The following is a 17,673-nucleotide window of genomic DNA, read 5'->3' as shown; positions in this document are numbered from 1 at the left end:
AAACTGCCTTGATTAAAGTCTCCCCCATGTCTAGACATAGCTTTTGTTTATTGAGCTTGATACAGTATTTCAGGGAGTCTTTAATGATTTGTTGCTGTTTTAAAGTGCATTTAAAAATTGTTTTTTTCATTTCTGCTGGGAAAGTTATTTGAGACTGGCAAACGTCTTGGATAAGGGTAGATGAGCTTGGACACATATTGCAGAGGCTTATTTGTTCCTTTTATAAATTTCTGTGCCATATATAAGTACATATTGTATAATTCACTTTGAGCTGCATTTTTAGCCCTGAAGATAGCATCATTCATTCGTTGGAACTTAACAGTCTAGTTGCAATACTTTAAGCCCTTAAGCGCTGGTCCAGTTCTTTACCTCACACATGGGCGCCATTACTGCGGTATGAGAAATGTGCAATTAGGAGAATATCATACCTTCCTGTGTTTCTTTACTCTCCCTTAGTACTTGTTCGGTTTTATATTAGGATGTGTTGTATTGTAGTTTTGTTTGTTTTGTTATTTTTGCTTTTTTTTTCCTTTACTATATAGTGTGCTGTCTGCATGAAAATGTATTTTTCTCCTTGTATCCCCCCTACAATAATGCTCTCAACAGGCACTGTAGGTATCAGAGTGAATGAGTGTAAGTTAGAGAGAGAGAAAGAAAGAAAGGGACCCTAGTTTTCTGCAATCCTATGATTCCACGGATTAGTGCATTTTTCATAGAATTGTGTTTTAGCAGCCATGTTTTCCTTTTCTCTATTGTGTTGTTGGCATAAGTAGAAGTGGCAAAACAATGGGAATGGGATTATTTAATTGTGACTTTTCTTGAAAGTTAGATTGTGGTAAAAAAAGTTCCGATGATGCAGTGACATGCTTGGAAAGAGTGCTTTGTGGTGTTTGCTGTTCCTATCTATGTTGGTGTAACATACATGATGCAGTGGACTCCCTTTAAGACGAACTTGAAAGGACCAGAAAATTTGTTAGTCTTATCAAAAGTTCCTAAAGTGCCCCCAGGAATGATATGTGAGCATGCTATGCATGTCCAAATATATGTTACTTGAAAAGAATTACTAAATGGCCTTTTCAGAGAGAGGATAATTGCAAATGGAATGTATATGGCACTAGGCATGACGTGAGCTGAACAGTGAAGGCATGAAACAGTCGTGTTATTCCACACGTTGTCTTTCTTTCGCTGCCACAGCTATTTATGTTTTCTTTTTTCCCTGGCTTGATTTTTGAAGCTCTGAGTGCTCTGAAAGTGCTCAGCTGGATGTGTGCCTCTCTTATCTTTCTTCAGCATAGTTGTTATCAGCTCTACGAGCAGATGCACCATGCTCCTCTCCGTCTGCCTCAGGCAGTGCCCATGTGGCGCTGATATTTGTGCTGTAATTACAGTGGAACCTCGATTATACGTCCCCCGGTCATGCGACGACCCGCATTTTACGACGAGTTTGTGAGGTCCCGGCAAAACCCCCATAGAGACAATGCATTAAAAACCTCGGTTATACGACGCAAATTTTAGAAGGACCCCGCTTCGTACGACGTCTGGCTCGTACCGTCCGTCAAAAAAGGTCGTCAGCAAACGCAGGCCGGGATGTACCGTATTTTCGCGATTCTAACCATCCCCCGAATCTAAGCACCCCCCCATTTTCGGGAAAAAATTTCTGAAAAAAAAAAAACTTTGCATGCGAATCTAAGCACCCCCTTTTTTGCGCGGAAGAGAGCGTTGCCGAGGCCGCCAAGTGCACTTGCTCTTTTTCGGCGAGCCTGTGCAGTCGGAGTCCCGAGGAGGCGCGGCCTGCGCGTTGTTGTTGTGACTGAGAGAAGGATGAAAAGGAAATTGCACAGGCCTGCCTACTGGCTCGAGCCAAGCCACCACCGCTGCCAAGTGCAGATAGAGGAGAGTTAAAAGATCAGAGGAAAGATAAAGAGAAAAGATAAGACGCCCCTCGCAGCAACAAATGCGTCCGGAGCGGACGCTAAGCACCCCTCTCACTTTGGGCATCGCGATCGTGAAAAAAAGGAGGTGCTTAGAATCGAGTAAATACGGTAGGCGCACTTTAGCCAGTCGATAACCGGTGCGCCTTAATCTTTCCACCTATCAAGAAAACCGCGCGAGCCGAGCCGAGCCGAGCCGAGCCGCTGCCCCGCTGCTCACGGCAGCCTCAACGGCCATTTTATCTTGTTTGTTGAAGACTAGCCCTCTGCCGGCAAAATGTGCTGCATTTGTGTTCAGAAAAAAAAAAAGAAAGATGACGATGAATTAAAAAATATCACGCATGATTTTCGATTATACGACACCCGGATTATACGACGGTTTCGCGCGGTCCCCTGAACGTCGTATAATCGAGGTTCCACTGTACGCTTATTGTGATGCCATGTGAATCCAAAATTCAGCTCCCAGCTGTTTAAGCCGGAGTCAACGAGCAGGTGCACTCTGCGCTGACATGCCTTTTAATCCGTCGGGGCAACGCATGCCATGAAATGCACGCACGATACCGAGATTGTGCATCTCTGCGCCGCATGCCGGCAGGAGCGAAGGTGCCTTGTCTTTGTTGCATTGGCAAGAAAGTTTCTCTGCAAGGAGCCGAGCCCCCACCACAGGACAGGTTCCCCTGCACAACTGCACGAAGTTGCGCTGAAGCTATTTTGTTGGGGTGCACTTTCTTCCGTAGGAGTGCTTTGTTTTTTTTCTTTGGTTGACAGTGCCATGCAGATGCCTCGAGAGTGCTGTTACGTGGAGTTGGTGGGGTTTGTGGTTACTGCGAAAGTTCATCTTAACCGAAGCGCACGCACAACATTTCATCTTAAGCTGATTTTATATTGATTTTTTTATATTGACCCCTGTGGGGAGCCAACCAAATGCTCTCGCACTGTTCATCTTATCTGAGAATTCGTCTTAATCAAGTTCGTCTTAACGGGAATCTACTGCAGTTGGCCTGCTTATGTTGTGGGCAGATTGGGTAACAAAATGTCTAGGTTGTGGGGTGGCACTGCTTATAATGACATTCTTAGCAACTTTCAAGACATACGCTGTGAGCAATCTGCATTGTATCCAGTTTTAGATCACCTGTACAGCGATCTGTAACTGTCCATGATATAGGGTGAAGATGGCAAGAGCTGCTTGCATCTGGCGGCCCGGTGTGGCAGCCTAGAGCTGTGCCATATCTTCTTGAATGCGAAGCTCCCCATCAACGGTCAGGTACTGTTTCCTTTGATCCTCTCCCAGTCAAGCTTGATCAATCAAAATAAGTTTGTTATATCTTTTTAGGGAGTACAGAGTATGGAGGCTTAGGCTAAGTAACTGTCCACTTCGAATTGCTGGTTTTTGGATTCACAAATATTTAGAACTCCAAATACTTAGTCTTACCGGCACAGCCTCTAGCATGACCGTTCTGGCCAGGTAGGAAATTTTTGAGGCTGTGCGCATTGTATTGAAATGGGAATGGGTGCACATCTTTTGGAGTGCAGTTTTCACTTTTTGTTGTGCTGAGACGATTGCATGCACACTTTATTGCTGTGGTCAAGCTGTCATAACACTCTGCGATTGAATGCCTCAAAAGAGGCTGTCCTTTGGGTTCTAAAACAAATGATTGGGTGTGCCTAACTTGCGTAGGATGATGGGGGATGGACTCCACTGGTGTGGGCCTCGGAGCATAGACAAGTTGATGTGGTACGCCTCCTGCTGTCTCGGGGAGCGGACCCTAACCTCAGGGACACTGTAAGTATGCTGCTGTTTTGTTTGCATGGAAAGAAGCACAATATTTCACAAGTTTGTACGATGCCAGTATTTGTGATTGATTTGAATATTGAATCCAAATAATTTGAACAATTTAGTTATGAACAGCTATTTATTCATTTCAGTTGTGTTGGCGACGCACTTCAAGGGTTTTAGCTATTTTTACTTCTCATTTTCATTGCTTTTTGCGTCTAATTTGAAACATTTTATAGGGGAGCTGAAAAGTTTCAAATTAGAAAAGCCGCTGGTGTTCGGACTTGGGTGCTGTATAATCCATGAAAATGTGTACATTTTTTGTCAATTTCATTCCTAGAAGCGATGTAATCGCTGATTAGAAATGCGCTGTCGCTCTGTCCCCTGCCGCATGCGAAGTGCTCTGGCGAGGGAAACCGGCTGCATGACATAAGCACTGGGGTCCCTTACTTCTGCGCCTCCGCTATCTGTGCTCGCTTCTGTGGCTACCATTCAACCGAGCCTGGGATCAGATTCGATGGCTGTGCTTATATTTGTTTTCTCATCAAGCTTACTAAAATGTGTTGGTGGAGCTGTGCAAGTCCAAGTGATATGTTGGGCTGATCATGCCAGTGGTCAGCACAGCCTTCCTCCGTACAAACACCAGAGGCTGGGATGACTCCATCTTTCACTGCTGCCGGCCAGAACCGGCTAGCGGTACAGTCAGTTGCGGCTGTGAAAGGGGACGATTTCAAACTCTCGCGAGCAGTTTAGGATCACTTCCATCAAATTTAGTGTCACTTCCAACGAATGCACTTCGGCTTGTGAACCACGACTTTAGAGGCACTTGCTACATGGGAAGAGAAAGCATCATTCAGAATAGAGCTTTTCCAGTAAAATACTGCACTTGCACCTTACCTCCTTGCCACCATCTTGCAAGGCAAAGCTGCTGCACCTGTTTGTCCTTGACAGGCTTGTCCTTGTCCTTGGGCAGCAAAACGACAAATGACGGGTTGATAGATTAGGTGCAGTGCTAGCATCTTCTAGGCCCATTCAGATGTGCACGTAGTCCTTGCACCTACCTGAACCAAGAGAACAGACACGCTCTGGTTCACCAGTGTCCTTGAGTTGAAAATAAACGGCGAGTGCTGCACAGTGCTTGGCAGGTGTGATCACAAGCGGAGAGCACATACCTGTTCAGGCCACACTACGCTGGTGTTACCCTGAACTATTTTCCCGAAGTACAGCCATGCTGGCATTGTAGTACAAGAATTTACACCACTCAGGGAAGCTGTCTGTGCATACAGGAAGCATTAAGTATACTTAAGCCACGCAGAGTGAGTTCACCGAACTCACTTCACACCGAGTGCATTCTGTAGCGACTGTCACTGAAGTTCATTGGGTGACACTGTGCGAATGGGACTAAAGTTTAATGTCACTCGTTGAAAGTGGCTCTAAACTTACCTGTGAGTCAAGGGTTACAATATCATGAGACATTGTTCAAGGAATGAACCAGTAAATGCCTCTATTACATGCAAATCGAGCTAATAAAACCTTAAAAGCAATAAATACTTGGACGGTTGATAATCACTTAAGAATTAACGTTATTAAAACGGCAGCAGTCATGTTTCACCCACGTCACAAACACTTTGAACTACCTCTAATTGAATTAAACAATACCAGAATAGAGTTTGTGCAGTCTGTGAAAACTCTGGGCGTTTACTTTGCAGCCGATATGTCATGGAATGACCACATTAATTACGTAGTTCAGAAACTTTCCAGAACAGTTGGTATCATGCGCCGCAATTGCTTTAATTTTCCTATGTCAGTCAACATATTACTTTACCACTCTTTGTTCTCTTCTATAGCCAACTACGGATGTATGGTGTGGGCAACAACAACAGCTGAAAATATTAACAAACTCACAGTGTTACAAAAACGAATTATACGCATTGCATGTAAAGTGCCATATTTCTTCCACACTGCGAGCCTTTTCCATCGACACAACGTCATACCAATGAAGTCCATGTATAACTATAGGCTGTGCTATAAATATAAACTCGCCATACTGAAAAATGATGACTCCTTACTTACACTGGCTGGGCTAGAGCAAAGCAGAACTGTGTATGATACCCGAGCAGCAGAACCTTGGAATGTTAAGAAATGCCGCACAAACTATGGCAAGCAAATGTTGCAGCATACCTTACCGACACTTCTGAACCAGTTGTACTGCCACAAGAATCTTGATCTATCCAATATTTCTCTGAAAGAATTGCCCCAAATGTTCATGTAGTTTTTTTTCTTCCTATTACCACTTTGAGTGCACCTGTCAATTTTGCTGTCATTTATTTTCTCCTCCCTGTGTTTGCCTTTATAGGCTCTTTGATCTAATGTAGTTCTTCTTTCTTTTATAAGCACAATGTACTACGTATTGAACGTACATGTCTCATTCTCTGTACCGAACATACTTTACTTACATTTTGTCTGATGTCGTACTCCGCCACCGTCAATGCTGCACTGTAAGAGGAAGCCAGGACCTCTCAAGCTGTCTATACAGCTTTTTCCCTGGCTGTCCTCGCAACACCCAGTTGCGGAAATAAACCTTCAACCTTTTGCAAAGAGAAGTACATAGAAAAGAGAACATGAAGTCTTAACAGGTGTGTTTACAAATGTCCTCCATGTAAATGTGATTGCCGTGGCTGATATCGAGCCATAACTCGTTTTAAGCAGCGAAATGCTGCCGCCACTCATTTACGGCGACAGGTTATATATTCTGTGTAAGGTTTCATTCTCACAGTCAGCCTCCTACGCCAACGATGGAACAGCGTGGTGTTCGAGCAGAAAGATGTGCCATGTACCGGCAAACCAGTTTGGGCAGGCTCTCGCTGCACCCATGTGACTCTACATCGTGTATTTTTTTTTTTATTGTGTAAAAAAAAAATGCGTTACGGCACCAGAAACTTAAGTACCGGAGGAAGTCATCTGCTTGGTGGGCCACCTAGCAATATCTAGCAAAAATTCAGGGGGCACTTTGACTGTCTAAAGTGCGTAGAGGCGAAAGTGTTTCACGCACCACTTTCGCTGCTTCTGTGGCACTGGTGGCGTCACATATAATTGAGTACTAATTACTAAGTGATGACAAATCACTAATTAGTGATTGATTACTGATAAATGGCTGAATACTAATTAACTGCTAATTAATGACGCTTAAGCTTCGCCTTTAGGAGTGGAATGCGACAGCGTGTTGTAGCGCTGCCAGGGAGTCCACGGAACGCCACCACCCGTTCGGCGCGATGCCTTGCTCTTTAACGCAACGCTTTTTGAGGAAAGGAAATGGCGCTGTAATTCTGTCATCTCGGTGGGCACCCGAACCGCACCGTAGAGGAAGGGAGGAATTGGGAGTGAAAGAAGACAAAGAGGGCCCGTAATGAAGGAAATGAAAATTGTATTTGAGGAAAGGCAATTACGCAGTAACTGTCTCACATATCTCGGTGAACACCCGTCAAAATTCAGGGGGCACTTTTTTTACCTAAAGTGTGGTCACTGATGTGTGGTTAGGATGTTAAGCTTCGCCTCTAAGAGTGGAACGCGACAGCATCTTGCAACGCTGCCAGGGAGTCCATAGAATGCCATTGCCCATTCGGTTCTACGCCTCGCTCGTCGGTAAATTGGTTTTTCAGGAAAGGAAATGTATCTGTCTCTCATATCTCTGTGGACACCTAAACCTCTCCGGAAGGGAAGGGAGGAGGATGAGAGTGAGCGAAGACACCGTATTCACTAGACGCGCCTTTGTTCATTCCAAACCATCGAGCTGGCATGGCGGAGTGGATAGCATGCTCGTCTCGCACGCCGAAGACCGGGGTTCGATTCCCGAGCTCGACCAATTTCCTACTCCATTTTATTTATTTATATGGCCTGACTAGAAAAGTTAATTAGGCTAATTGGGTAATTAAGAAATTAACTAAGCTCAGTCCCACTTACTTGGAACATCACTATACGATCCCTTCAGTTGGTTGCATGGTTACTAGGCAAAGTACAATTGGCCCCGTTTGAAATTCGCGCACTGTGACGTCACGGCCGTTTCGACCAACTGAAAAGTGTGACATTTTCTGTCGACAACTGCTGCTTACAACGATGAGGCATTAAAGGCTTTCGCCTTAATAGTTTGGATTTGAAACTTATTTTCATCGTACCTTCAGTCACTGTACATCGCGCTACCAGTGACGTCATCGTTGAGTCATGCGCACCAAACTGTGCCAAACCAAAAATAGGGGAAATTACGACAAACTGCTCCCAACTTGCTGCTTTCGAATTGAGTGGTGCCGTGCGCCAGCTATCCAGGCTGACATAACCTTAGCTGTTGCCGCTGTTTCAAAAGGTTTCATAAGATTTCAAAAGGTCTGTTAAGCCCACTTATAATGAACATGACTGTCACGCGACATTCTTTCCTTATATTCCGAAGTTTGCAGTAAATGGACAAAAATGAACATCACAGTGCAGACCTCCCATGGTGTACTTCTTACGCTTTATGTATGCGCGAGCACTCTTCGGTCCATTGAAGTTTTGGTACACATTTTAGAGGCACTGCCATTTTCTCACTTGCATAGAAAACTCAAGCAGCACATGCGTCGAGATGGAGGCCGATCGACGTCTTCAGGCTTGCGTGTCTTTAGAATCTGCTTTTCGTCAGTGTAATTCCTACTGGCTGGCTGATCAGGCCTAGTGTGAGTCAAACGATTGAAGCAGATATAATTTGGTAGTGTATGGCAATTGCCCCATATACGGCACATCACGTCTTTGGTGACTGGTGTTCCTGTATATGCTCCCGATGTACAGGAACGCTATTGCTGACCGGTAGAGCGACAGTTTACAGAGAGAGCCCGCGCTGATGGTGTGCGGGACACGGCGGTGATGCTGTGCAGTATGCAGTCAAATTTTTTTACCGAGTAAATGGCAGTTACTGTTGTAAAGTCCGTCTATGAAAATCGCACAGGCAGCATGGCTGACAATGAAAATGGCTGTGAGGTGTGATCTGGCCGTCCACATCAGGCTAAGAGCCATGTAGTTGGGCAGGTTTGGTGGCAAGCTTTTTCAGCTGTGGGAAGGGGGAGGGACAAGAAGCATTGACAACACATTAATGCCGATTCATTCTGCATCCGTCTCGTAAGATTCACACCTAAATCGGGTAACCTTGCATTGAGCTTGAAGTTCCTGCGAGACAGTGCAATGCTAGGCTCGCGTGGGGGATTTTTTCCTGCTTTCTGTCGCATACATGTAATGCCTATTGTTCTCGCGTTGTGTGTGGAATATTTTTGACACTCATTTATGTTTGCGAGATTGTGGCTGTAAGGTGCGTTTCCGCACGTGGGCTTCTGGCACCTGAGTCTTCATTGCAACACTGCATCCTGGGACTTTCGATCTATCCGACTGAGTGCCATAGCTGCAGTGTATGTTTTAACTGCCGTGTCGATCTCCTTCGTGCAGTGGCATTGTTCGTTGTTTGCATTTCGCCATTCGTTTCAGTTGTGCAACATGGTGACCCTGGTGCTCTGCCATTTATTTAAAAAATGGAGCCCTATACATTGTTAAGGGTTTATGCAGCCTTTGTGCGCACCACAGGCAGAAATATCGACGATGCTTCAACCAGCACAGGAGCTGATCAAAACTGGCCTGGCTCAGAAGGATAAGTAGGCGACTAAGTCTGATTAATTGCTGCTGAGTGAGGCAGGCATTGTTGTGCAAGAAAGCTTGACTGACCTGGCTGGCATAAATGAAAAACTGGACAGGTTTTAATGTGGAGGAGATTTCATAGAACTTTTTAAGCTTCGTAAATATAAGTGAAGAGCCGCACATCAGCACATTTGAGCTGCTGTGCTCGAGAGTACGTGCAGTGTATGGGCTGTTCAACTAAACATTGTATGATATATTTCGCAAAGGTGTCTCCTCTTCGATTATACAGCATAAAGCTTGGAACCAAGCCACCATGTTGGCTGAGTGGTTATGGCGCTCGGCTTCTGAACTGAAAGACGCTGGCTCATTCCTGGCCGCGGTGGTCGCATTTTGATGGAGGCAAAATGCAAAAGGTGCCTGTGTGCTGTGCGATGTCAGTGCACGTTAAAGAACCCCAGGTGGTCGAAATTATCAGGAGCCCTCCACTACGGTGTCCCTTATAGCCTGCGTCGCTTTTCGATGTTAAACCCCATAAACCAATCCAAACCAAACCAAAACTAAGAATCGAAGACCTCTCTGGTGCAACTCTATGCCAATAATAATAGCCTTAACGGTGTAGCACATCTTTACATCATACCAGTGCCTGCTTAGACGCCGCACTTTTAAATAAAAGATTTGAAGATGAACAGAATGTGACTTTATGTGATGATGGACATATTGTGACTTCCATGAAAACAGCTAGGAAGCAGGTTCTGTTTGATCTGTGTAATTGTTAAGCTGATTTTGGTGAAGAAACTTCTCCCTAAGGCATAGTTGGCAAAAAAAAAAAAAATGCTGCTTGGTATAGGTAGGATATAAAGGATATAAACGCTGCTTGGTAGGATATAAAGGTTGATATTTGACATATATACGAACTGTGAGGATTGTGGCTTCTAACCCACCAGCGGACTTGGACGAGCCAGGCTCTTCATAAGCCGGTGGTCATTTTTGGTTTCTCACAAGGCCGGCTTCTCATGTGTTTTCTTGCACTCTGTGTCCGGTTTAAAGCAAGTAGGGCTTGTCCAAATAGTTTTGTTGGTTTGCCGACAGATGGCAGCACGGGTACTAAAAGGACCACGTGTCTGTTAGGGGGTTAACACAGTTTCTTTTTGACTTCTCACCTTTGGATTTATGTACAGCCTGTTTCTCCTGTACCTCTCATGACCGGAAAATTTCTTTGGACTGCTTTTTCAGGAGCAGAACACAGCACTACACTGGTCAGCCTTCTCAGGCAATGTGGAGATCTCATGGATGTACCTGGATCGTGGCTGTGACCCTAATGCCAGCAATGTGCGGGGTGACACTCCACTGTAAGTGATCGCACGAGCATTTTGGCACTTGAGATGGCCATGTCACACTTTTAGGGTGGGTGAATTTGAAAATTACTTTGTGACAGTTGCCGATTAATCTCTTAAACTTTCCAAGGACAGAGAATGAAAACTGCTCTTGGCTGTGTATTCAGTTTTCAAAGAGGCTGGCTGAACGATCAAAGCAACGGGCTGTGCCTTTTGCTGGTTGCAGAAGCAAGCGACGGCTGGCTTGGTGGGCGTGCAAGTTGTGGTTCGGTGAAGATGCCGCTTCATCTGCGCGTTAAAAATTTACCTAAGAGCCATCGCTTCTCTAACCAAAACACCACAAAAATGTGACGGCAACCTTCAAAAGAAACGCGGTATTTGCCCACCCACCAAGGCCGGGCTGTCAGTTGCTTCTTTGTCCGGCACGTGGAGCAGCCTGTCCGATCAGCTGCTTGGCTCACATCTGCAAAAAGTGTACTTGCAGCTGACCGCAATTTCTGCTTAATTCCAGAAAATACAGGCAAGTATCGATGTTTAATTGCATCTCAAAGAAAGCAAACCATAATATACTACCTTGTGTATGATGTTTGCTCTCGTTTGGCCAGTAGTTTGCACACAGGAATTTTTTTTTAATCCACCACATAAATACGGAAGTCTCTGCCCGTGTTTTTTATGAAGGTCTATCTGGAATATTGAATGCGGGCAGCAGCACTTGTGGACGGCTCACATTGTTGATGTAGCAGAAGGTGCATGGAGTTGAAATGCTTGCAAGATTTGGTGATTGGCATAGCAACTTGCAGTAGGCCATCTCACGTATGATCCATCACGATGTGAAAAGGTCACTGGGAGCAGTTTGCAATGGAAGCAATTCTGGCAACTTTGAAGTGCGCTGCAGCATCTGATTTCTTCGTGTTGCGCCGAATAATTTTTACATTGTCGGAATACTGGTGGGTGTACTGTGTCGTCATCTTGGCCACACAGCATACTCACAGGGTGAGTGCAGAAAGCAGCAGTTATGGAATTGGCAGCGACATATGGACGGCTGGAATCGTGGGAGTAGCAGTAAAGCTACAGTGTGCAGCGCAAAGAAAGCATGGATGACAGGATAAACAGAGTTGTAGGGGTTTAACGTAGTTAAACTGAGTAGACGAGCGAAAGCATGTGTTCATTCTTCAATCGGAGGGGACACTTAAGTTCTGCCCTAAGGGTGTGACACGGTAGCTTTAGTGGGTTATTGCCCATATATGCAGAATTGGTCGTTGTCTACTTACATATATAGATCGCGGTGAGTCCTCATACCATTACAAGCGCATATGAGCAGTGGTTAAGCGGTTTGCGCTATTTACTAGCAAGTGGCTGTTTCTGTCACAGCCAACGGTAGGGATTGTGCGACCCATGTTGCTCTTCCCAAGTATTCTCTCGGGACCAATCATTAATTTAACGGCTACCTGCCACAATGGTCAATTCGCTCACCTACCGGTGGGCAGGTTGTGACGACACCACAAAGTTACATGACCTAGGCGGTGCGACGCTCTCCTCTGCACAAGGCAACACAAGATTCTTGTTAGAGTTTGGTACGTCTCGAATAGTGCTTTCGTACTTAAAAAAAAAAAAAAAAACACTTAGGACAGTTGATTGTGCATAACGCAAATGTTTGAGCATTAGCTGCAGTGTGAAAGTAAAGAATTTATCAGTAACACGCTGTCCCACTACTGGTCCCTCAGCGTGCGTCTTGGTGCGCTGCCAAGTTCGCCGAGCGAGCCATCACAGCCAGCGCACCTGGCAGAGCATAAAACACACTGTGCTGTTACTGCCACACGACAGTGACTTGGCTGGCTGCCAAATTGCTGATGGAGCCGCGTGTGTCTGCCTTGTGGACACGCACACCACTGTTTTGAGGAACTAGCCTGTAGCATCACTGTGAAAGCAGGAGTGCGAAGTGTGCCGCTGACAACACATACCCTTTGCAAGGCACTTTTCTTCTACCCTGTTGCCCAACGCCAGTTCTGCCTCAGCTTTGAGTGTTCGATACCAACTGTATTTCATTCTATCTAGATTCGTTATTATTGGATTTGACTGTACACATACATCATTGTAAGCTACTCACACACTGCATTTTAACTACTTTTTGCATGACTGGCCATGCTCCACAGCTGCATGGTTCTTGTTTGACGTACCAGAATAGTCAAAATTTTTTGCACCACAGGGCCAAGCATAGTTCAGTTTTTCAAATTCTGCAAATTGATATGGCTAATAATGAAAGCCAGCTACAAATCTCTAATTGCAACCAGATGCCTCACTGCAGTAGTTGAAAAGTTAATAATTCGAATTTACTTAGCTAGCTTACCACTTAGCACGATTCCCCTATTTTTTGACGTCCGCCACCACTGGTATCTTTTGCAGCGCAAGGCGACCTTATTCCTAAAGAACCTATTTTTAAATGTTACTGATGGAATTTTACCTTGTTGAAACACCCTGTATGTATGCGTATGCAGTTAAACTTCTATGTAATAAAGTTCAATGTAACGAAATCCTCTGATGTAATAAGGTTCTCCTGTTTTAAAGACTTTGCATCTATAAAATGCCATGTATTCTCAACGTAACAAACCCTATTCACTCGCGTAATTTGTGCACTTTTTTTTCTTTAAATTTAGGCTTAAAAAAGGGGTGTGCAAATTACGCAGGAATTTTTTGAACACGTCCTAAAAAAATGCTACACAGGTCATAACATGTGACATATACTGTGTATTGCCACATCTACATAGCGCCCGCATCTCGCACCCCTTGCTGCCCCCCCCCCCCCCTCCCCCCCCCAAAAAAATAGACTGACTCCAAATATAAGATGCATATCCCCTCCCGCACCACCCCACGTGAGTTCCCCGCGGGATGACATGACAGCGCGTGAGCAGCTCAAAGCAGTAAACATGCAATGATACAAATGTGAAACCACCAGTGGAGATGATGGAAGATAAAACGGTGCCATCACATGTGGCCTGGCTGACTACCAGCAAATGGTTCGGTAGTTTCAGATTTGGGAGCGCGCGCGCAACTGTTTGTCTGGGAAAGCAACCGCCAGCGCGAGCGAGCCGGGTGAACTGCGCACAATTTTTGCCTTCGCCACTCGCACCTTTCACGACCGCACACGACGACATGGCCGCGCCGATCTTCCCAAGCCCGTCTTACGTGCAACCCCTCGTACATATTGGTGGTCTGGTGCAGCAGAGTGCGCAAATTGCAAAATATGCGAGTAAAGGTTTTTTTTTTTTTCTTAAAGATCCAGGTGAAAAGTTGGGGGTGCACAAATTATGCGCGGGCGCTAACTGCGTGAATAAATACGGTATAATTTCATTGCTGGCTCAAAATAAACAATGAGGAAAAATTGGATTGTGAGCTCGAGTGCTTGAGCAGAGCGTGCATCGAAACATGCGCCGGAGTGCATACGTGAAAGTGAATGTTGCCCAACTGCCAGATATAGACTGCAGAAGCAGCCAGAAATATGATGATCATAGTGGAACATGCGTGCCACCTACTGTGCAGTCTGGGGTAGTACGGGCGAAGCTGGCACAAGTGCCAGCACAGCCTGCTAGGCCCCCTGCATCTCTTTGTATCGTGCCCAAAATCAATGCTGAATGCAGCGCACTGCCTTTCGGTGCCAACTTTTATGCGATAGGATAGAAGCCTCACCGGAGCGAAAATCCAGCGGCGACCATCTGGCGTCATTCAAGAAAATCCTGATTGGCTAGAGGGCAGTGACGTAATCAGTGACTTCACCAGAGCGGACATATCCCATTGGCTGGAGGGATGTGACATTACCTGCCAACCATGGCAAGTGCATACGAGAAGAGCTCGAGGAGAACTACCTCGGTCTCGCAAGCCCCGCCAGTTATTTCCTGCAAACGCATCAACAGCTTCGAATGCTGTTGTATTGCCTACTCGTTACGGAATTAGGTGTCCCTATGTTTTATTGATTCCTGAAGCTCGGAAAAAGGGCTGGAAGTGTCAGTGCTGTCGGCATACCTGTCAGCTTTGAAGCCCATCTCGCACTTCAGACCTGACAACCTTGCTTCCCACTCAGGTGATTCGTACACACGCACAAAGACAAGTGCTTGCGCTTGCACAAAGAGATGTGTAAGTGACAAGGTGCTGGTTGGTCCTGATTTCATTTCATTGGCTGGAGTGGAGATTAAAGGACACTTTTCTTGATCTCGCTGACGTGGTGAAAAAGATGTAGGGGGGTGGAGCCAGCATGGCCCGGAGCTGTTGGCCTTCCTTCTTTCGTTTCCCCGCCGCCTTCCAAGTTGTGTGAAACAAGTTGTGTTGGCAGTGTGTTCGGGCCCTCACAAGAGGATGACAATGAGAGCAAAACCAAAACTCAAGACAGGTGTGTTGTCCCCGTCCCCCTTGAGATGCGTGGTGCGACAGACGTGCTGAGTTGGCTTGCAAACTTAAGGTACAAGCAAGATGCTACACAATCCCATTGGGCATACGAACAATGCATAACACCATTTTTGATGGCGAAGTAAAGGATAGCTTTCACTGCAAATGAAGGTTTTTTTCTGTTAGTGATCTGCAGCGCATTGTGAGAGAACTCTTAGCATGCTAAGCGGCAAATTTCATTGTAGCAAAGTTTCAATGTTACGGCAAAAACTGCGGATCTCACCAACTTTATTAAATCGCAGTTTAATGGTAAATGCAAGGAGCAACCGCATGGCTTTCTCTGCTTCATGAGTAGACACATGGATAGGTTGCTTTGCATGATATGGGATGCCTGGTAAGAAACCTTATGCACTGTTAGCCATTTTGACTGTGGCGGAAACTGATGAAAATTCATACTAGTGCATGGTTAAACACTTGCTGACCCCGTGGCTCCTGTCTGTTTTTCTATTTTTGACAGGCATGTAGCTGCAAGGCAGGACAACTACAGTGTGGTGGTGTAAGTATTTTTATTAAACTCTGTTATATTTGACATAGAAACCAGCATCATTCATTCTGACTCGTGGCGTTTTGCACATTCAGCCTACTCCTAAACCACAAAGCCCGGTATGATGCTACCAACAAGCAAGGTGACACGCCTTTGAAGGTGAGTAATCTTGAGTAACCTCTAAACCTCGAGCCGCTGCGGTGGTTATGGCACTCGGCTGCTGAACTGAAAGACATGGGTTCGATCCCGGCTGCGGCAGTCGAATTTCGATGGAGGCAAAATTCTATAGGCCCATGTACTGTGCGATGTCAGTGCACATTTTAAGAACCCCAGGTGGTCGAAATTTGCGGAGCCCTTCACTATGGCATCCCTCATAGCCTAAGCCACTTTGGGACGTTAAACCCCCATTAACCATAACCTCGAGCTATTTTTGTGCAATCTGTAAAAGAAAGAGTGTCATGGTGTCTCAGAATTCATGCATATGTTTGATAGACACTCTTCTTGGGTTGTGTTACTGCTCACTTGTTTTTTTTTTTTTTTTAATAATTGGGAATGAAAGTCCACAAAGAAAATAGTTCCACATGTAGGTATTTGCAGAGCTGTATTAGTAGCAGTTAATAATCAGCAGTATTAGTAAGAATTATTTTATTCCAGTGTTGACTTTTCTGGCAGTAACATTTGGTTCGGTTTGGTGTATGGTGGTTTAACGTCCCCAAGCTACTTGGGCTATGAGGGACGTCGTAGTGAAGGGCTTTAGAAATTTGGACGACTTGAGGTTTTTTAACGTGCACTGGCATCGCACAGTACACGCCCTCTTATAATTTTGCCTGCATCGAAATTTGACCGCTGTGGCTGGGATCGAACCCGCGTCTTTTGGGTCAGCAGCAGAGTGCCGTAACCACTGAGCCAACGCGGCGGCTCCTATAACATTTGGATGTTGCATTGTCATATAGTAGAACCTTGTTGATACGTGCCCAGTTCATACGCTTAAAATTGCAAGCAATAAAAATGTTCTCATAGTGTTGCATTTTCTTCTGATTAAAGGGTAACTGAAGAGGTTTTAGAATCCGATGATTTTAAAGGAGCCGAGTGTGTGAAACTTGCAAGTAAAGCATGCGAAAACTTTTTGCGCTAGGATTTTAAAGGGGGACATAATTGCCGAGTAAAGTGGCGTCGGCGTTGAGGCTTCTCTGCAGTGCACAGTGATGGGCATAGGCTGCATTGATGTACAGCGGCGCTACGTGTCCAACGAAGAAACTGTTGTTTCAAAGAAGAAAACAAACGCCATTGAAAGTGAAGCTCACGAAGCATTGTTTAACCGGCATCGTACGACGCACGGCAGCACTTCGGCGAAGGCAGTGGACATTTGAAATTTTGGCAACAATGATGTTATCGCGAGTTTCCCTGCACTCCTGCAATACAGTGAGGAGAAGCTTGAACATTGTCGTGGTTTTAATCGGTGATTACGTCACCATTTTAATTGCTGGTGCAAAAATACTTTGCATTCTTTACCTAGAAGTTTCTTAGATTCGAATTCTTGAATAACCTCAAATCCCTTAATAATTATTTCAGCTTCCGTTTAATACATTCCTGGATAGCACAATTTCCTGGTTACTATGCTCAAAATTTCAACAAATTCTGGTCATACAATACGCGTTAGCAATCAACCACAGATATGCAAACATAGTACATGTGGGCTGAATCTGGTTGCACGTGGCATGAAAAGCTGTAATACTACGGCAGTGAACCACCATGGTGGCTTTTCTGCAGTGCTTATGTACAAAGGGTTATAGTATTTAAAACAAAAAGTGTGCCAATATACAAGCGGGCTGTTCCCATGGGGACGCGACATGAAGAGGGGAAAGGCTGCGGAAGTTTCTTTGTAGTGCCAAAGTGCAAATGGGCAAAGAATTTGAGTACTACAACAGTGCGCTTACGTATGAGCAAGCCGGGTATGTGGAATGCAGCATTAAAAGTGCTGCGACAGTCGGCCGTAGTGACTCCCCACAGTAGAGTGAAGCAAAGGGGTGAAGCATGCGAGAACAATGAGGAAGTGATCCAAGC

The 17,673-nt window shown here is 45.3% G+C and overlaps 1 protein-coding gene across 7 annotated transcripts in view; it reads left to right on the top strand.

The window, feature by feature from the left end:
* The window catches only part of G9a (histone-lysine N-methyltransferase G9a), a 101,597-nt gene that overhangs the window by 60,103 nt on the left and 23,821 nt on the right, over positions 1 to 17,673 (top strand). For all 7 annotated transcript variants that reach the window (XM_089581688.1, XM_089581687.1, XM_089581686.1 and 4 more), the window contains 5 exons: positions 3,097 to 3,195; positions 3,610 to 3,714; positions 10,588 to 10,703; positions 15,583 to 15,621; positions 15,705 to 15,768. In XM_089581688.1, coding sequence (XP_089437814.1) covers positions 3,097 to 3,195; positions 3,610 to 3,714; positions 10,588 to 10,703; positions 15,583 to 15,621; positions 15,705 to 15,768 — 423 coding nt within the window. The remainder of the gene's footprint in view (positions 1 to 3,096; positions 3,196 to 3,609; positions 3,715 to 10,587; positions 10,704 to 15,582; positions 15,622 to 15,704; positions 15,769 to 17,673) is intronic.

The sequence above is a fragment of the Amblyomma mixtum genome, chromosome 3 (assembly GCF_055824585.1).
Source record: "Amblyomma mixtum isolate Tamu chromosome 3, ASM5582458v1, whole genome shotgun sequence".
In the NCBI taxonomy this organism is placed as follows: Eukaryota; Metazoa; Arthropoda; class Arachnida; order Ixodida; family Ixodidae; genus Amblyomma; species Amblyomma mixtum.
The sequence above is the reverse complement of the archived record's forward strand: the minus strand, read 5'-3'. Positions and strand labels throughout refer to the sequence as shown.